The sequence below is a fragment of the Scyliorhinus torazame genome, chromosome 30 (assembly GCF_047496885.1).
Source record: "Scyliorhinus torazame isolate Kashiwa2021f chromosome 30, sScyTor2.1, whole genome shotgun sequence".
In the NCBI taxonomy this organism is placed as follows: Eukaryota; Metazoa; Chordata; class Chondrichthyes; order Carcharhiniformes; family Scyliorhinidae; genus Scyliorhinus; species Scyliorhinus torazame.
The window spans coordinates 8,961,733-8,984,574 of NC_092736.1; the positions used below are offsets into that span (position 1 = coordinate 8,961,733).

Consider the following 22,842-nt stretch of genomic DNA (forward strand, 5'->3'; position numbering starts at 1 on the left):
TGAGGGGCGACCTGATAGAGGTATACAAAATTATGAGGGGCATAGACAGAGTGGATAGTCAGAGGCTTTTCCCCAGGGTAGAGGGGTCAATTACTAGGGGGCATAGGTTTAAGGTGAGAGGGGCAAGGTTTAGAGTAGATGTACGAGGCAAGTTTTTTACGTAGAGGGTAGTGGGTACCTGGAACTCGCTACCGGAGGAGGTAGTGGAAGCAGGGACGATAGGGACATTTAAGGGGCATCTTGACAAATATATGAATAGGATGGGAATAGAAGGATACGGACCCAGGAAGTGTAGAAGATTGTAGTTTAGTCGGGCAGTATGGTCAGCACGGGCCTGGAGGGCCGAAGAGCCTGTTCCTGTGCTGTACATTTCTTTGTTCTTTGTTCTTTGTTCTGACTGACCTAACCATGCACAGTTCATTCACCAAACAACTAAACTTTGACTGACCTCACCATGAACAGTTCATTCAGCAAACAATTAAACTGTAACTGACCTCACCATACACCGTTCATTCACCAAAGAGTTAAAATCTGACTGACCTCACCATGCACAGTTCATTCACCAAACAATTAAACTCTAACTGACCTCACCATTCCCAGTTCAGTCACCCAAACAATTAAACTCTAACTGGCCCGCCCATGCACAGTTCATTCACCAACAATTAAACTCTAACTGACCTCACCATTCCCAGTTCAGTCACCCAAACAATTAAACTCTAACTGGCCCGCCCATGCGCAGTTCATTCACCAAACAATTAAACACTGAATGATCTCACCATGTACACAATTCATTCACCAAACAATTAAACTCTGACTGATCTCTACATACACAGTTTTTTTTTAAAAATATGTATTATTGAAATTTTTTTCCCAAACAACAATTCTTCCCCTCTTACAAAGCAAATGCAACAATAACAATACACAAATTTTTAACAATACACAAGTAACAAAACCCCTTTATCTTTGACCTAAACTAAACTAACCCCCCCCCCTCCCCCCCCCCCCCCCCCCCGGGTTGCTGCTGCTGGTCATCTGTCTTCCCTCTAACGTTCCCCTAGGTAGTCGAGAAATGGCTGCCACCGCCTGGTGAACCCTTGAACCGATCCTCTCAGGGCAAACTTTATCTGCTCCAGTTTAATGAACCCCGCCCTACATACACAGTTCATTCACCAAACAATTACACTCTGACTGACCTCACCCTGTACACAGTTCATTCACTAAACAATTAAACTCGGACTGACCTCACAAGGCACACAGTTCATTCACCAAACAATTAAACACTGACTGATCTCACCATGTACACAATTCATTCACCAAACAATTAAACTCTGACTGATCTCTACATACACAGTTCATTCACCAAACAATTAAACTCTAACTGGCTTCTCCATGCACAGATCATTCACTAAACAATTAAACTCGGACTGACATCACAAGGCACACAATTCATTCACCAAACAATTAAACTCCAACTGACCTCACCATGCACAGTTCATTCACCAAACAATTAAACTCTGACTGACCTAACCATGTACAGTTCATTCACCAAACAATTAAACTCTGACTGACCTAACCATGCACCGTTCATTCACCAAACAATTATACTCGAACTGACCTTACCTTGCACAGTTCATTCACCAAATAATTAAACTCTAACTGACCTCACCATACACAGTTCATTCAGCCAAACAATTAAACACTGACTGACCTCACGATACATAGTTCATTCACCAAACAATGAAACTCTAACTGGCCTCTCCATGCACAGATCATTCACGAAACAATTAAACTCTGACTGACCTCACAAGGCACACAATTCATTCACCAAACAATTAAACTCTAACTGACCTCCCCATGCACAGTTCATTCACCAAACAATTAAACTCTAACTGACCTCACCATACACAGTTCATTCACCAAACAATTAAACTCGAACTGACCTCACCAGGCACAGTTCATTCACCAAAGAATTAAACTCTGACTGACCTCACCATGCGCAGTTCATTCACCAAAGAATTAAACTCTGACTGACCTCACCATGTACACAGTTCATTCACCAAACAATTAAACTCTAACTGGCCTCTCCCTGCACAGATCATTCGCCAAACAATTAAACTCTGACTGACCTCACAAGGCACACAATTCATTCACCAAACAATTAAACTCTCACTGACCTCACCATGCACAGTTCATTCACCAAACAATTAAACTCTAATTGACCTCACCAGACACAGTTCATTCACCAAACAATTAAACTCTGACTAACCGCACCATGCACAGTTCATTCACCAAACAATTAAATTGTGACTGACCTCACCATGCACAGTTCATTCACCAAACAATTAAACTCTGACTGACCTAACCATGCACAGCTCATTCACCAAACAATTAAACTCTGACTGACCTCACCATGAACAGTTCATTCAGCAAACAATTAAAGTCTGACAGACCTAACCATGCATAGTTCATTCACCAAACAATTAAACTCTGACTGACCTCAGCATGCGCAGTTCATTCACCAGACAATCAAATTCTGACTGACCTCATCATGTACACAATTCATTCACGCAATTCATTCACCAAACAATTAAACTCTAACTGACCTCATGATGCACAGTTCATTCACCAAACATTTAAACTCCAACTGACCTCACCACGCACAGTTCATTCACCAAAGAATTAAAATCTGACTGACCTCACCATGTACAGTTCATTCACCAAACAATTAAACTCTGACTGATCTAACCATGCACAGTTCATTCACCAAACAATTAAACTCTAACTGACCTCACCATGCAATTCATTCAGCAAACAATTAAACTGTAACTGACCTCACCATAGACAGTTCATTCACCAAAGAGTTTAAATCTGACTGATCGCACCATGCACAGTTCATTTACCAAACAATTAAACTCTAACTGACCTCACCATACACAGTTCATTCACCCAAACAATTAAACTCTGACTGACCTCACCATGCTCAGTTCATTCACCAAACAATTAAACTCTGACTGACCTAACCATGCACCGTTCATTCACCAAATAATTATACTCTTACTGACTTCACACTACACAGTTCATTCACCAAACAATTAAACTCTGACTGACCTCACCATGCACAGTTCATTTACCAAACAATTAAACTCTAACTGTCCTCACCATGCACAGTTCATTCACCAAACAATTAAACTCTAACTGACCTCACCATGCACAGTTCATTCACCAAAGAATTAAAATCTGACTGACCTCACCAAGCACAGTTCATTCATCAAACAATAAAACTCTGACTGACCTAACCATGCACAGCTCATTCACCAAACAATTAAACTCTGACTGACCTCACCATGAACAGTTCATTCAGCAAACAATTAAAGTCTGACCGACCTAACCATGCACAGTTCATTCACCAAACAATGACACTCTAACTGACCTCACCATACACAGTTCATTCACCAAACAATTAAACTGTAACTGACCACACCATACACAGTTCATTCACCAGAGTTTAAATCTGACTGACCTCACCATGCACAGTTCATTTACCAAACAATTAAACTCTAACTGACCTCACCATACACAGTTCATTCAGCCAAACAATTAAACACTGACTGACCTCACGATACATAGTTCATTCACCAAACAATGCAACTCTAACTGGCCTCTCCATGCACAGATCATTCACCAAACAATTATACTCTGACTGACCTCACAAGGCACACAATTCATTCACCAAACAATTAAACTCTAACTGACCTCACCATGCTCAGTTCATTCACCAAACAATTAAACTCTAACTGACCTCACCATACACAGTTCATTCACCAAACAATTAAACTCGAACTGACCTCACCAGGCACAGTTCATTCACCAAAGAATTAAACTCTGACTGACCTCACCATGCGCAGTTCATTCACCAAAGAATTAAACTCTGACTGACCTCACCATGTACACAGTTCATTCACCAAACAATTAAACTCTAACTGGCCCCACAAGGCACACAATTCATTCACCAAACAATTAAACTCTCACTGACCTCACCATGCACAGTTCATTCACCAAGCAATTAAACTCTAATTGACCTCACCAGACACAGTTCATTCACCAAACAATTAAACTCTGACTAACCGCAACACGCACAGTTCATTCACCAAACAATTAAATTGTGACTGACCTCACCATGTACACAATTCATTCACCCAATTCTTTCACCAAACAATTGAACTCTAACTGACCTCATGATGCACAGTTCATGCACCAAACAATTAAACTCTAACTGACCTCACCATACACAGTTCAGTCACCAAAGAATTGAAATCTGACTGACCTCACCATACACAGTTCATTCACGAAACAATTAAACTCTGACTGACCTAACCATGCACAGATCATTCACCAAACAATTAACCTCTGACTGACCTCACTACGAACAGTTCATTCAGCAAACAATTAAACTCCAACTGACCTCACCATACACAGTTCATTCACCAAACAATTAAACTCTGACTAACCGCAACACGCACAGTTCATTCACCAAACAATTAAATTGTGACTGACCTCACCATGTACACAATTCATTCACCCAATTCATTCACCAAACAATTGAACTCTAACTGACCTCATGATGCACAGTTCATGCACCAAACAATTAAACTCTAACTGACCTCACCATACACAGTTCAGTCACCAAAGAATTGAAATCTGACTGACCTCACCATACACAGTTCATTCACGAAACAAATAAACTCTGACTGACCTAACCATGCACAGATCATTCACCAAACAATTAACCTCTGACTGACCTCACTACGAACAGTTCATTCAGCAAACAATTAAACTCCAACTGACCTCACCATACACAGTTCATTCACCAAACAATTAAACTCTGACTGACCTCACCATACACAGTTCATTCACCAAAGAGTCTAAATCTGACTGACCTCACCATGCACAGTTCATTTACCAAACAATTAAACTCTAACTGACCTCACAATACACAATTCATTCACCCAAACAATTAAACTCTGACTGACCTCACCATGCACAGTTCATTCACCAAACAATTAAAATCTGACTTACCTAACCATGCACCGTTCATTCACCAAACAATTATACTCTAAATGACCTCACCTTGCACAGTTCATTCACCAAATAATTATACTCTTACTGACCTCACCCTACACAGTTCATTCACCAAACAATTAAACCCTGACTGACATCACCAGGCACAGTTCATTTACCAAACAATTAAACTCTAACTGTCCTCACCATGCACAGATCATTCACCAAACAATTAAACTCTAACTGACCTCACCATGCACAGTTCATTCACCAAAGAATTAAAATCTGACTGACCTCACCATGCACAGTTCATTCATCAAACAATTAAACTCTGACTGACCTAACCATGCACAGCTCATTCACCAAACAATTAAACTCTGACTGACCTCACCATGAACAGTTCATTCACCAAAGAATTAAACTCTGACTGACCTCACCATGTACACAGTTCATTCACCAAACAATTAAACTCTAACTGGCCTCTCCCTGCACAGATCATTCACATAACAATTAAACTCTGACTGACCTCACAAGGCACACAATTCATTTGCCAAACAATTAAACTCTCACTGACCTCACCATGCACAGTTCATTCACCAAACAATTAAACACTAATTGACCTCACCAGACACAGTTCATTCACCAAACAATTAAACTCTGACTGACCTCACCATGCGCGTTCATTCATCAAACAATTAAATTCTGACTGACCTCATCATGTACAGAATTCATTCAAGCAATTCTTTCACCAAACAATTAAACTCTAACTGACCTCACGATGCACAGTTCATTCACCAAACAATTAAACTCTGACTGACCTCACCATGCACAGTTCATTCACCAAACAATTAAACTCGGACTGACCTAACCATGTACAGTTCATTCACCAAACAATTAAACTGTGACTGACATCACCATGCACAGTTCATTCACCAAACAATTACACTCTAACTGACCTCACCATGCACAGTTCATTCACCAAACAATTAAACTCTAACAGACCTCACCATACACAGTTCATTCACCAAAGAATTAAAATCTGACTGACCTCACGATGCACAGTTCATTCACCAAACAATTAAACTCTGACTGACCTAACCATGTACAGTTCATTCACCAAACAATTAAACTCTAACTGGCTTCTCCATGCACAGATCATTCACCAAACAATTAACCACTGACTGACCTCACAACATACACAATTCATTCACCAAAGAATTAAACTTTAACTGATCTCACCATGCACAGTTCATTCACCAAACAATTAAACTCTAACTGACCTCACCAGACACAGTTCATTCACCAAAGAATTAAACTCTGACTGACCTCACCATGCGCAGTTCATTCACCAGAATTAAACTCTGACTGACCTCTCCATGTACACAATTCATTCACGCAATTCATTCATCAACCAATTAAACTCTAAATGACCTCACGATGCACAGTTCATTCACCAAACAATTGAACTCTGACTGACCTCACCCTACACAGTTCATTCACCAAACAATTAATCTCTGACTGACCTAACCATGCACCGTTCACTCACCAAACAATTAAACTCTGACTGACCTCACCATACTCAGTTCATTCACCAAACAATTAAACTCGAACTTACCTCACCATACGCAGGTCATTCACCAAACAATTAAACTCTGATGAACAGCACCATGCACAGTTCATTTACCAAACAATTAAATTCTGACTGACCTCACCGTGCACACAATTCATTCACCCAATTCATTCACCAAACAATTAAACTCTAACTGACCTCATGATGCACAGTTCATTCAACAAACAATTAAACTCTAACTGACCTCACCATCCACAGTTCAGTCACCAAAGAATTAAAATCTGACTGACCTCACCATACACAGTTCATTCACAAAACAATTAAACTCTGACTGACCTCACCATGAACAGTTCATTCAGATAACAATTAAACTCTAACTGACCTCACCATACACAGTTCATTCACCAAAGAGTTAAAATCTGACTGACCTCGCCATGCACAGTTCACTCACCAAACAATTAAACTCGAACTGACCTCACCATTCCCAGTTCATTCACCCAAACAATTAAACTCTAACTGGCCCGCCCATGCACAGTTCATTCACCAACAATTAAACTCTGACTGACCTCAAAGGCACACAATTCATTCACCAAACAATTAAACTCTAACTGACCTCACCATGCGCAGTTCATTCACCAAACAATTAAACACTGACTGATCTCACCATGTACTCAATTCATTCACCAAACAATTAAACTCTGACTGATCTCTACATACACAGATCATTCACTAAACAATTAAACTCGGACTGACCTCACAAAGCACACTATTCATTCACCAAACAATTAAACTCTAACTGACCTCACCATGCGCAGTTCATTCACCAAACTATTAAACACTGACTGATCTCACCATGTACACAATTCATTCACCTAACAATTAAACTCTGACTGACCTAACCATGCACCGTTCACTCACCAAACAATTAAACTCTGACTAACCTCACCATACTCAGTTCATTCACCAAACAATTAAACTCTAACTTACCTCACCATACGCAGTTCATTCACCAAACAATTAAACTCTGATGAACCGCACCATGCACAGTTCATTTACCAAACAATTAAATTCTGACTGACCTCACCGTGTACACAATTCATTCACCCAATTCATTCACCAAACAATTAAACTCTAACTGACCTCATGATGCACAGTTCATTCAACAAACAATTAAAGTCTAACTGACCTCACCATACACAGTTCAGTCACCAAAGAATTAAAATCTGACTGACCTCACCATACACAGTTCATTCACAAAACAATTGGCAGATGGAGTTTAATCCGGACAAATGTGAGGTAATGCATTTTGGAAGGTCTAATGCAGGTAGGGAATATACAGTGAATGGTAGAACCCTCAAGAGTATTGAAAGTCAAAGAGATCTAGGAGTACAGGTCCACAGGTCATTGAAAGGGGCAACACAGGTGGAGAAGGTAGTCAAGAAGGCATACGGCATGCTGGCCTTCATTGGCCGGGGCATTGAGTATAAGAATTGGCAAGTCATGTTGCAGCTGTATAGAACCTTAGTTAGGCCACACTTGGAGTATAGTGTTCAATTCTGGTCGCCACACTACCAGAAGGATGTGGAGGCTTTAGAGAGGGTGCAGAAGAGATTTACCAGAATGTTGCCTGGTATGGAGGGCATAAGCTATGAGGAGCGGTTGAATAAACTCGGTTTGTTCTCACTGGAACGAAGGAGGTTGAGGGGCGACCTGATAGAGGTATACAAAATTATGAGGGGCATAGACAGAGTGGATAGTCAGAGGCTTTTCCCCAGGGTAGAGGGGTCAATTACTAGGGGGCATAGGTTTAAGGTGAGAGGGGCAAGGTTTAGAGTAGATGTACGAGGCAAGTTTTTTACGTAGAGGGTAGTGGGTACCTGGAACTCGCTACCGGAGGAGGTAGTGGAAGCAGGGACGATAGGGACATTTAAGGGGCATCTTGACAAATATATGAATAGGATGGGAATAGAAGGATACGGACCCAGGAAGTGTAGAAGATTGTAGTTTAGTCGGGCAGTATGGTCGGCACGGGCCTGGAGGGCCGAAGAGCCTGTTCCTGTGCTGTACATTTCTTTGTTCTTTGTTCTTTGTTCTGACTGACCTAACCATGCACAGTTCATTCACCAAACAACTAAACTTTGACTGACCTCACCATGAACAGTTCATTCAGCAAACAATTAAACTGTAACTGACCTCACCATACACAGTTCATTCACCAAAGAGTTAAAATCTGACTGACCTCACCATGCACAGTTCATTCACCAAACAATTAAACTCTAACTGACCTCACCATTCCCAGTTCATTCACCCAAACAATTAAACTCTAACTGGCCCGCCCATGCACAGTTCATTCACCAACAATTAAACTCTGACTGACCTCAAAGGCACACAATTCATTCACCAAACAATTAAACTCTAACTGACCTCACCATGCGCAGTTCATTCACCAAACAATTAAACACTGACTGATCTCACCATGTACTCAATTCATTCACCAAACAATTAAACTCTGACTGATCTCTACATACACAGATCATTCACTAAACAATTAAACTCGGACTGACCTCACAAAGCACACTATTCATTCACCAAACAATTAAACTCTAACTGACCTCACCATGCGCAGTTCATTCACCAAACTATTAAACACTGACTGATCTCACCATGTACACAATTCATTCACCTAACAATTAAACTCTGACTGACCTAACCATGCACCGTTCACTCACCAAACAATTTAACTCTGACTAACCTCACCATACTCAGTTCATTCACCAAACAATTAAACTCTAACTTACCTCACCATACGCAGTTCATTCACCAAACAATTAAACTCTGATGAACCGCACCATGCACAGTTCATTTACCAAACAATTAAATTCTGATGACCTCACCGTGTACACAATTCATTCACCCAATTCATTCACCAAACAATTAAACTCTAACTGACCTCATGATGCACAGTTCATTCAACAAACAATTACACTCTAACTGACCTCACCATACACAGTTCAGTCACCAAAGAATTAAAATCTGACTGAGGGACTTTCGGGTGCGGCGATGACCAGCTAAGTCGCACGTTTCGGCAGCTCCCGGTGGAAAGGACTTTTGGGCTCTTAATAGGAGCCCCAACGGCAATTTTAACGGCTAAAAACACTGTGCGGTAAACCAGAAGGGAATGCCCCCTGGACACGGATGGAAAAAGGAGAGGAAAGTGGCCGGATTGCGGTGGATCCTCTAGAGCAGCGGCCAGGAAGGCAGGCACCTCTTCATTCACCTGAGGAAGGAGCAGCGCTCCGAACGCTAGTGACATCGAAACAAACTTGTTGGACTTTAACCTGGTGTCGTAAGACTTCGTACTGTGCTCACCCCAGTCCAACGCCGGCATCTCCACAACAAAGCAAGATGGCGTCTGAAGGAGGCAGTTTAATATGGGGCCCTGACTAACAAGAGTTCCTGCGGCGTTGCGTGGAAGAACTTAAAAAGGAGATGAAGAAGGAGCTGCTGGCCCCGATATTACAGGTGATTGAAGGGCTAAAGGAGGAGCAAAAGACCCAGGAGCAGGAGCTTTGGGTCGTGAAGGCAAAGGCTGCTGAGAATGAAGACGACATACAGGGCCTGGTGGTGAAGACAGAGATGCACGAGGCACAACACAAAAGGTGTGTGGAAAGGCTGGAGGTGCTGGAGAATAATGCGAGGAGGAAGAATTTAAGGATTCTTGGTCTTCCCGAAGGTGCAGAAGGGGCGGACGTCGGGGCATATGTGAGCACGATGCTGCACTCGTTAATGGGATTGGAGGCCCCGACGGGCCAGTTGGAAGTGGAGGGAGCCTATCGAGTTATGGCGCGAAGACCGAGGGCTGGAGAAATCCCTCGAGCCATAGTGGTGAGATTTCACCGATATAAGGACAGAGAGATGGTCCTCAGATGGGCAAAGAAAACTCGGAGTAGTAGGTGGGAGAACGCGGTGATCCGCATATATCAAGATTGGAGTGCGGAGGTGGCGAGAAGGAGGGCAAGCTTTAATCGGGCCAAGGCGGTGCTGCACAAAAGGAAGGTTAAATTTGGAATGCTGCAGCCGGCAAGACTGTGGGTCACACATCAAGGGAAACACCACTACTTTGAAACGGCAGAAGAGGCGTGGACATATATTGTCGAGGAGAAACTGGAATAAGCGCGCTAGAAAAAGAACGTTTGGGACAAAGTGGTGTGGCGAATGTGTGGGGTGAAGAGGGGGAAAAGGGGGAAGAGATGATTTCCCAAGTTGTTAATCCTGCGACCCTGTAACTTTTCTCTCTTCCCCATGTCGTGGGGGAGGGAGGATGAGGAGCTGGGGGCGCCGGCCATTGGGGGCGGGGCCAAATCGGAAGCGCGGGCTTTGTTCCCGCGCTATGGCAATCATGGCGGGAACAGGGAAGCAGGAAGGAGGGGGCCTCGCACAGTGGGAGCCGAGGTCACGGGGGGAAGCCGAGGTCGGCCAGAGTTTGCTGACTTCTGGGAGCAACATGGGGGATGCAATTACGCTAGTGAGGGATCTAGCGGGGGGGTGGGGGGTTAACTGGGTTGCTGCTGCTGGGGAGAAGGGGGAGCTGGTATGGGGTGGGGTGGTCGGGGCGGGAGGGCGCCGTTGGGGGGAGATACGGTTACGTGGGAACCAGGTGAGGAGCTGGATTGAAAAAGGAGATGGCTAGTCGACAAGGGGGGGGTAAAGAGCCCCCCAACCCGGCTGATCACGTGGAATGTGAGAGGGCTGAACGGGCCGATAAAGAGGGCACGGGTACTCGCACACCTAAAGAAACTTAAGGCAGATGTGGTTATGCTGCAGGAGACGCATCTGAAACTGATAGACCAGGTCAGACTACGCAAAGGATGGGTGGGGCAGGTGTTTCATTCGGGGCTAGACGCAAAAAACAGGGGGGTGGCTATACTAGTGGGGAAGCGGGTAATGTTTGAGGCAAAGACCATAGTGGCGGATAGTGGGGGCAGATACGTAATGGTGAGTGGCAAATTGCAAGGGGAGGCGGTGGTCTTAGTGAACGTATATGCCCTGAACTGGGATGACGCCAACTTTATGAGGTGTATGTTAGAACGTATCCCGGACCTAGAGGTGGGGAAGTTGGTAATGGGTGGAGATTTTAACACGGTGCTGGACCCAGGGCTGGACAGATCAAGGTCCAGGACCGGAAGGAGGCCGGCTGCAGCTAGGGTGCTTAAGGACTTTATGGAGCAGACGAGAGGAGTAGACCCCTGGAGATTTAGTAGACCTAGGAGTAAGGAGTTTTCATTTTTCTCCTATGTCCGCAAAGTTTATTCACGGATAGACTTTTTTGTTTTGGGAAGGGCACTGATCCCGAAGGTGACGGGGACGGAGTACACGGCTATAGCTATTTCGGATCACGCTCCACATTGGGTGGACCTGGAGATAGGGGAGGAAAAAGAACAGCGTCCACCCTGGAGAATGGACATGGGATTATTGGCAGATGAGGGTGTGTGTTTTAGGGTGAGGGGGTGTATTGAAAGGTACTTGGAACTCAATGATAATGGGGAGGTTCAGGTGGGAGTGGTCTGGGAGGCGCTGAAGGCAGTGGTTAGAGGGGAGCTGATATCTATTAGGGCACATAAAGGAAAGCAGGAGGGTAGGGAAAGGGAGCAGTTGTTGGAAGAACTTCTGAGGGTGGACAGACAATATGCGGAAGCACCGGAGGAGGGACTGTACAGGGAAAGGCAAAGGCTACATGTAGAATTTGACTTGTTGACTACGGGTAATGCAGAGGCACAATGGAGGAAGGCACAGGGTGTACAGTACGAAGATGGGGAGAAGGCGAGCGGGTTGCTGGCCCACCAACTGAGGAAAAGGGGAGCAGCGAGGGAGATAGGGGGGGTGAGAGATGAGGAGGGAGAGATGGAGCGGGGAGCGGAGAGAGTGAATGGAGTGTTCAAGGCATTTTATGAAAGATTATATGAAGCTCAGCCCCCGGATGGGAAGGAGAGAATGATGTGCTTTCTGGATCAGCTGGAATTTCCTAAGGTGGGGGAGCAGGAGAGGGCGGGACTGGGAGCACAGATTGAGACGGAGGAAGTAGTGAAAGGGATTGGGAGCATGCAGGCGGGGAAGGCCCCGGGACCAGGCGGATTCCCAGTTGAATTCTATAGGAAATATATGGACTTGCTGGCCCCGCTACTGATGAGAATCTTTAATGAGGCGAGGGAAAGGGGGCAGCTGCCCCCGACTATGTCAGAGGCAACGATATCGCTCCTCCTAAAGAAGGAAAAAGACCCGCTGCAATGCGGGTCCTATAGGCCTATTTCCCTCCTGAATGTGGACGCTAAGATTCTGGCCAAGGTAATGGCAACGAGGATAGAGGATTGTGTCCCGGGGGTGGTCCATGAGGACCAAACTGGGTTTGTGAAGGGGAGACAGCTGAATACAAATATACGGAGGCTGCTATGGGTAATGATGATGCCCCCACCAGAGGGGGAAGCGGAGATAGTGGTGGCGATGGATGCCGAGAAAGCATTTGATAGAGTGGAGTGGGATTATTTGTGGGAGGTGCTGAGGAGATTTGGCTTTGGAGATGGGTATATCAGATGGGTACAGTTGCTGTATAGGGCCCCGATGGCGAGCGTGGTCACGAATGGACAGGGGTCTGATTATTTTCGGCTCCATAGAGGGACGAGGCAGGGATGTCCTCTGTCCCCGTTATTGTTTGCACTGGCGATTGAGCCCCTGGCCATAGCATTGAGGGGTTCCAGGAAGTGGAGGGGAGTACTCAGGGGAGGAGAAGAACACCGGGTATCTCTGTATGCGGATGATTTGTTGCTATATGTGGCGGACCCGGCGGAGGGGATGCCAGAGATAATGCGGACACTTCGGGAGTTTGGGGATTTTTCAGGGTATAAATTGAACATGGGGAAAAGTGAGTTGTTTGTGGTGCATCCAGGGGAGCAGAGCAGAGAAATAGAAGATTTACCGTTGAGGAAGGTAACAAGGGACTTTCGGTATTTGGGGATCCAGATAGCCAAGAATTGGGGTACATTACATAGGCTTAATTTAACGCGGTTGGTGGAACAGATGGAGGAGGACTTTAAGAGATGGGACATGGTGTCCCTGTCACTGGCAGGGAGGGTGCAGGCGGTTAAAATGGTGGTCCTCCCGAGATTCCTTTTTGTGTTTCAGTGCCTCCCGGTGGTGGTCACGAAGGCTTTTTTCAAAAGAATCAAGAAGAGTATTATGAGTTTTGTGTGGGCCGGGAAGACCCCGAGAGTGAGGAGGGGATTTTTGCAGCGTAGTAGGGACAGGGGGGTGTGTGGCACTACCGAGCCTAAGTGAGTACTACTGGGCCGCCAACATTTCAATGGTGTGTAAGTGGATGGGAGAAGAGGAGGGAGCGGCGTGGAAGAGATTGGAGAGGGCGTCCTGCAGTGGGACTAGCCTACAAGCTATGGTGACGGCGCCGCTGCCGTTCTCACCGAAGAAATACACCACAAGCCCGGTGGTGGTGGCTACATTGAAAATTTGGGGGCAGTGGAGACGGCATAGGGGAAAGACGGGAGCCTTGGTGCGGTCCCCGATAAGAAATAACCATAGGTTTGTTCCGGGGAGAATGGATGGAGGATTTGGAGCATGGCAAAGAGCAGGGGTAGCACAATTGAGAGATCTGTTCGTAGATGGGACGTTTGCGAGTCTGGGAGCGCTGACGGAAAAATATGGGTTGCCCCAAGGGAATGCATTTCGGTATATGCAACTGAGGGCTTTTGCGAGGCAACGGTGAGGGAATTCCCACAGCTCCCGACGCAGGGGGTGCAGGATAGAGTGATCTCAGAGACATGGGTGGGGGATGGTAAGGTGTCGGATATATATAGGGAAATGAGGGACGAGGGGGAGATCATGGTAGATGAGCTGAAAGGGAAATGGGAAGAAGAGCTGGGGGAGATTGAGGAGGGGCTGTGGGCTGATGCCCTACGTAGGGTAAACTCATCGTCCTCGTGTGCCAGGCTAAGCCTGATACAATTTAAGGTGTTCCACAGGGCGCATATGACTGGAGCACGGCTCAGTAAATTTTTTGGGGTAGAGGATAGGTGTGCGAGATGCTCGAGAGGCCCAGCGAATCACACCCACATGTTCTGGTCATGCCCGGCACTACAGGGGTTTTGGGTGGGGGTGGCAAAGGTGCTTTCGAAGGTGGTGGGGGTCCAGGTCGAACCAAGCTGGGGGTTGGCTATATTTGGGGTTGCAGAAGAGCCGGGAGTGCAGGAGGCGAGAGAGGCTGATGTTTTGTCCTTTGCGTCCTTAGTAGCCCGGCGCAGGATATTGTTAATGTGGAAGGAAGCCAAACCCCCGGGTGTGGAGACCTGGATAAACGACATGGCAGGGTTTATAAAGTTAGAACGGATTAAGTTTGTATTAAGGGATTTGGCTCAAGGGTTCACCAGGTGGTGGCAACCGTTCGTCGACTACCTCACAGAAAGATAGAGGGAATGGAAAAGAAGAAGACAACTGCAGCAACCCAGGGGGGAAGGGTGGGGGAGGGGGAGGGGGGGAGGAATCGGACGGACTCCCAGGGATGTTATTGTATATGTATAGGCACTTGTTTTAGGTAATGTATATTTGACTGTTGGATTGTATCTTTGGAGAGTATTTATTCTTGACCAGGCAGTTGCCATTTAGTTTGGTTTTTGTTTCTGTTCATATATTATTTATTTATTTGTTTAAAACTGGCCACTGTTATTTATATTGCTTTATTGTTGTTTAAAAGAAACACCACGTACTGTTATGTTTGGCCATAAAATCTTGAATAAAATATATTTTAAAAAAATAAAAAATAAAATGTACACAATTCATTCACCAAACAATTAAACTCTGACTGATCTCTACATACACAGTTCATTCACCAAACAATTACACTCTGACTGACCTCACCCTGTACACAGTTCATTCACCAAACAATTAAACTCTAACTGGCTTCTCCATGCACAGATCATTCACTAAACAATTAAACTCGGACTCACCTCACAAGGCACACAATTCATTCACCAAACAATTAAACTCGAACTGACCTCATCATGCACAGTTCATTCACCAAACAATTAAACTCTAACTGACCTCACCAGGCACAATTTATTCACCAAAGAATTAAACTCTGACTGGCCTCACCATGCGCAGTTCATTCATCAAACAATTAAACTCTGACTGACCTCATCATGTACAGAATTAATTCACGCAATTCATTCACGAAACAATTTATCTCTAACTGACCTCACGATGCACAGTTCATTCACCAAACAATTAAACTCCAACTGAACTCACCATGCACAGTTCATTCACCAAACAATTAAACTCTGACTGACCTCACCATGCACAGTTCATTCACCAAACAATTTAGCTCTGACTGACCTCACGATCCACAGTTCATTCACCAAACAATTAAACACTAACTGGCCTCTCCATGCACAGATCATTCACCAAACAATTAAACTCTGACTGACCTCACCATGCACAGTTCATTCACCAAACAATTAAACTCTGACTGACCTCACCATGCACAGTTCATTCACCAAAGAATTAAACTCTGGCTGACCTCACCATGCGCAGTTCATTCACCAAACAATTAAACTCTGACTAACCTCACCATGTACACAATTCAGTCACGCAATTCATTCACCAACCAATTAAACTCTAAATGACCTCACGATGCACAGTTCATTCAGCAAACAATTAAACTCTAACTGACCTCACCATACACAGTTCATTCACCAAAGAGTTAAAATCTAACTGACCTCACCATACACAGTTCATTCACCAAACAATTAAACTCTGACGAACCGCACAATGCACAGTTCATTTACCCAACAATTAAATTCTGACTGACGTCACCGTGTACACAATTCATTCACCCAATTAATTCACCAAACAATTAAACTCTAACTGACCTCATGATGCACAGTTCATTCAACAAACAATTAAAATCTGACTGACCTCACCATACACAGTTCATTCACAAAACAATTAAACTCTGACTGACCTAACCATGCACAGTTCATTCACCAAACAACTAAACTCTGACTGGCCTCACCATGGACAGTTCATTCAGCAAACAATTAAACTCTAACTGACTTCACCATACACAGTTCATTCACCAAAGAGCTAAAATCTGACTGACCTCATCATGCACAGTTCATTCACCAAAAAATTAAACTTTAACTGACCTCACCATTCCCAGTTCATTCACCCGAACAATTAAACTCTAACTGGCCCGCCCAATGCACAGTTCATTCACCAACAATTAAACTCTGACTGACCTCAAAGGCACACAATTCATTCACCAAACAATTACACTCTGACTGACCTCACCCTGTACACAGTTCATTCAACAAACAATTAAACTCTAACTGGCTTCTCCATGCACAGATCATTCACTAAACAATTAAACTCTGACTGACCTCACAAGGCACACAATTCATTCACCAAACAATTAAACTCTAACTGACCTCACCATACGCAGTCCATTCACCAAACAATTAAACACTGACTGATCTCACCATGTACACAGTTCATTCACCAAACAATTACACTCTGACTGACCTCACCCTGTACACAGTTGATTCACCAAACAATTAAACTCTAACTGGCTTCTCCATGCACAGATCATTCACTAAACAATTAAACTCGGACTCACCTCACAAGGCACACAATTCATTCACCAAACAATTAAACTCGAACTGACATCATCATGCACAGTTCATTCACCAAACAATTAAACTCTAACTGACCTCACCAGGCACAATTTATTCACCAAAGAATTAAACTCTGACTGGCCTCATCATGCGCAGTTCATTCATCAAACAATTAAACTCTGACTGACCTCATCATGTACAGAAATCATTCACGCAATTCATTCACGAAACAATTTAACTCTAACTGACCTCACGATGCACAGTTCATTCACCAAACAATTAAACTCCAACTGACCTCACCATGCACAGTTCATTCAACAAAGAATTAAACTCTGACTGACCTCACCATGCACAGTTCATTCACCAAACAATTTAGCTCTGACTGACCTCACGATACACAGTTCATTCACCAAACAATTAAACACTAACTGGCCTCTCCATGCACAGATCATTCACCAAACAATTAAACTCTGACTGACCTCACCATGCACAGTTCATTCACCAAACAAGTTAGCTCTGACTGACCTCACGATACACAGTTCATTCACCAAACAATTAAACACTAACTGGCCTCTCCATGCACAGATCATTCACCAAACAATTAAACTCTGACTGACCTCACCATGCACAGTTCATTCACCAAACAATTAAACTCTGACTGACCTCACCATGCGCAGTTCATTCACCAAACAATTAAACTCTGACTGACCTCACCATGTACACAATTCATTCACGCAATTCATTCACCAAACAATTAAACTCCAACTGACCTCACTATGCACAGTTCATTTACCAAACAATTAAACTCTGACTGACCTCACCCTGTATACAGTTCATTCACCAAACAATTAAACTCTAACTGGCTTCTCCATGCACAGACCATTCACTAAACAATTAAACTCGGACTCACCTCACAAGGCACACAATTCATTCACCAAACAATTAAACTCGAACTGACCTCACCATGCACAGTTCATTCACCAAACAATTAAACTCTAACTGACCTCACCAGACACAATTTATTCACCAAAGAATTAAACTCTGACTGGCCTCACCAGGCGCAGTTCATTCATCAAACAATTAATCTCTGACTGACCTCATCATGTACACAATTTATTCACGCAATTCATTCACCAAACAATTTAACTCTAACTGACCTCACGATGCACAGTTCATTCACCAAATAATTAAACTCCAACTGACCTCACCATACACAGTTCATTCACCAATGAATTAAACTCAGACTGACCTCACCATGCACAGTTCATTCACCAAATAATTAAACTCTAACTGACCTCACCATACACAGTTCATTCACCAAACAATTAAACTCTAACTGACCTCACCATACACAGTTCATTCACCAAACAATTAAGCTCTAACTGACCTCACCAGACACAGTTCATTCACCAAAGAATTAACCTCTGACTGACCTCACCATGCGCAGTTCATTCACCAAACAATTAAACTCAGACTGACCTGACCAAGTACACAATTCATTCACGCAATTCATTCACCTAACAATTAAACTCTAAATGACCTCACGATGCACAGTTCATTCACCAAACAATTAAACTCCAACTGACCTCACCATGCACAGTTCATTCACCAAACAATTGAACTCTGACTGACCTAACCATGCACAGTTCATCCACCAAACAATTATACTCTAACTGACCTCACCTTGCACTGTTCATTCATCAAATAATTAAACTTTAACTGACCTCACCCTACACAGTTCATTCACCAAACAATTAAAGTCTGACTGACCTCACCATGCACAGTTCATTCACCAAACAATTAATCTCTGACTGACCTCACCATACTCAGTTCATTCACCAAAAAATTAAACACTAACTGACCTCACCATACGCAGTTCATTCACCAAACAATTAAACTCTGACTAACGGCACCATGCACAGTTCATTCACCAAACAATTAAAGTCTGACTGACCTCACCATGTACACAATTCATTCACCCAATTCATTCACCAAACAATTAAACTCTAACTGACCTCATGATGCACAGTTCATTCACCAAGCAATTAAACTCTAACTGACCTCACCATACACAGTTCAGTCACCAAAGACTTAAAATCTGACTGACCTCACCATGCACAGTTCATTCACCAAACAATTAAACTCTGACTGACCTAACCATGCACAGTTCATTCACCAAACAATTAATCTCGAACTGACCTCACCAGACACAGTTCATTCACCAAAGAATTACATTCTGACTGACCTCACCATGCACAGTTCATTTACCAAACAATTAAACTCTAACTGACCTCACCATGCACAGTTCATTCACCAAACAATTGAACTCTAACTGACCTCATCATGTACAGAATTCATTCACGCAATTCATTCACCAATTAAACTCTAACTGACCTCACGATGCACTGTTCCTTCACCAGACAATTAAACTCCGACTGACCTCACCATGCACAGTTCATTCACCAAACAATTAAACTCTGACTGACCTAACCATGTACAGTTCATTCACCAAACAATTACACTCTGACTGACCTCACCATGCACAGTTCATTTACCAAACAATTAAACTCTAACTGACCTCACCATGCACAGTTCATTCACCAAACAATTGAACTCTAACTGACCTCACCATACACAGTTCATTCACCAAAGAATTAAAATCTGACTGACCTCACCATGGACAGTTCATTTACCAAACAATTAATTTCTAACTGACCTCACCATACACAGTTCATTCACCAATGAATTAAAATCTGACTGACTTCACCATGCACAGTTCATTCACTAAACAATTAAACACTGACTGACCTAACCAGCACAGTTCATTCTCCAAACAATTAAACTCTGACTGACCTCACCATGAACATTTCATTCAGCAAACAATTAAACTCTGACTGACCTCACCATGCACAGTTCATTCAGCAAACAATTAAACTCTAATTTACCTCACCATACACAGTCCATTCACCAAAGAGTTAAAATCTGACTCATCTCACCATGCACTGTTCATTCACCAAACCATTAAACTCTAACTGATCTCACCATACACAGTTCATTCACCCAAACAATTAAACTCGAACTGACCCTACTATACACAGTTGGTTCACCAAAGAATTAATCTCTAATTCTCCTCACCACACACAGTTCATTCACCCAAACAATTAAACTCTGACTGACCTCACCATGCACAGTTCATTCACCAAACAATTAAACTCTAACTGACCTCACCATACACAGTTCATTCACCAAACAATTAAACTCTAACTGACCTCACCATGCACAGTCCATTCACCAAACAATTAAACTCTGACTGGTCTGACCAACAAACAATAATTGCCAATAAGGGCACGTTCACCTGGAGAGCATAGTTATGGATCACAGAAATATTCTGTTACAGGAAAGTTTGTCATCAGACTTGCCTTGAGCCAATTCTTGCACCTAGTGGGCATCTGTCACACACACAGTTGTCAATTAGATTAGCTACACGACACCACATCCCAATGGGAGCTTAGCAATGTCCTTGCTATCCATCGGTCCTCATGGACAATCAGATTTTTGGAAAAACATATGAATAATTTTCAACTGTAGCAACTAATTCAGCAAAATTGTGGGCATTAGATTAAGACCTTCCTTAAATAGAACATTTCATACAAAGATATTACACATTCATGGGTTGATTTGACAAACTGCAATTTCACCACATTTGTGGGCCTCCCACATTCTCCCCTCTGAAAACGTGAGAAAATTCAAAACTGCCCGGATCTTAACTCGTGCCAAGTCCACTTCCCTCTCATCCCTGAGCTCGCTGAACGATATTGCCTCCCAGTTAAGTAAAGTTCTCAACCTTGTTTGCAAATCCCACCTTATCTCTGTAATCTCCTCCAACCCCACGACCTTCCAAGATATCTGCGCTCCCCTAATTCTGGCCTCTTCTGACTTTCCAGATATATTTCCCCCCCCCCCCCCCCCTCACCATTGGTTCCCTCTGTTACCTCATCACCTAGCTCTGCATTTCCTAGTTTACCCTTCTCTGTCTCCCTTACAACAGCTTTTTAAAACCTACCTTTCTGACCAAACCTTCACTCATATGACCGCTGTCACCTGATGTGTCTCGGTGTCCTACTTTGTTTTAATGTTCCTGTGGAGTGCCTTGGGGCTTCTCATTACATTGAAGGTGCTACATAAATATAAGTTGCTGTTGTTGCCGCAGGCAGAACAGGCCACAATTGACTTCATGCGACGCCTGTCACCTATTTTCTGTTCTTCGTTTTTGCCTTTCTCAGGTCTGGAATGATTATAAGCTCAGGTGGGATCCTGCTAAATACGGAGGCGTCGAGATAATTCGAGTTCCTTCTGAACGAGTCTGGAAACCAGACATTGTCTTGTATAACAAGTAAGCAACGGACGAATGTGGGGTCAAATTAACCAATTACTGGCAGAGATGAATAATCATGTGTGCCACCCAAACACAGTAGAAAGTAACATTAGTATTACTGGGGCCCTGCATTAGCTAAACTGCACTATTCCAATGCAGAATCAAGATGGGCAGCATGATAGCAGAGTGGTTAGCACTGTTGCTTGCCAGCTCCAGGGTCCCGGGTTCAATTCCCGGCTTGGGTCACTGTCTGTGCGGAATCTGCACGTTCTCCCTGTGTCTGCGTGGGTTTCCTCCGGGTGCTCCGGTTTCCTCCCACAGTCCAAAGATGTGCAGGTTAGGTGAATTGGACATTCTGAATTCTCCCTCTGTGTACCCGAACAGGCACCGGAGTGTGACGACTAGGGGCTTTCCACAGTAACTTCATTGCAGTGTTAATGTAAGCCTACTTGTGACAATAAAGATTATTATTATTATGATAAGCAGACAGACATGTTTCCAGTGTAATCCCAGGTTGGGACAGAATTAACTGTGCTGTGCTATTGATGGGAATATTAGGGACTTTCAGGGAAAAATCAGGGCTCCAGCAGCCCAATGATCCACAGTTATTTTTTATTCATTAATGGGATGTGGGCATTGCTGGATAGACCAGCATTTATTGCCCATCCCTAATTGTCCTCGAGAAGGTGGTGGTGAGCCGCATTCCTGACCCGCTACAGTACATGTGGTGTAGGTCCACCCACCGTGCTGTTAGGGAGGGAGTTCCAGCGACAGTGAGTGAAGGAACGCCAATATATTTCTAAGTCAGGGCGGTGAGATGCTTGGAGGGGAACCTGCATATAGAATCATGGAATTTACAGTGCAGAAGGAGGCCATTCGGCCCATTGAGTCTGCATCGGCCCTGACAAAGAACACTCTACTGAAGCCCATGTATCTACCCTATCTCCGTAACCCAGTAACCCCCACTTAACATTTTTGGACACTAAGGGCAATTTATCATGGCCAATCCGCATAAGCCACACATCTTTGGACTGTGGGAGGAAACCGGAGCACCCGGAGGAAACCCACGCAGACACGGGGAGAACGTGCAGACTCCGCACAGATAGTGACCCAACCGGGAATTGAATCTGGGACCCTGGACATGTGAGGCAGCAGTGCTAACCACT

General features: G+C 43.9%; 1 protein-coding gene across 1 annotated transcript in view; it reads left to right on the forward strand.

The window, feature by feature from the left end:
* The window catches only part of LOC140404354 (neuronal acetylcholine receptor subunit alpha-3-like), a 134,078-nt gene that overhangs the window by 90,927 nt on the left and 20,309 nt on the right, over nucleotides 1-22,842 (forward strand). Inside the window, exon 4 of the mRNA XM_072492768.1 lies at nucleotides 21,585-21,694. Within this exon, the coding sequence (XP_072348869.1) occupies nucleotides 21,585-21,694 (110 nt within the window). The remainder of the gene's footprint in view (nucleotides 1-21,584; nucleotides 21,695-22,842) is intronic.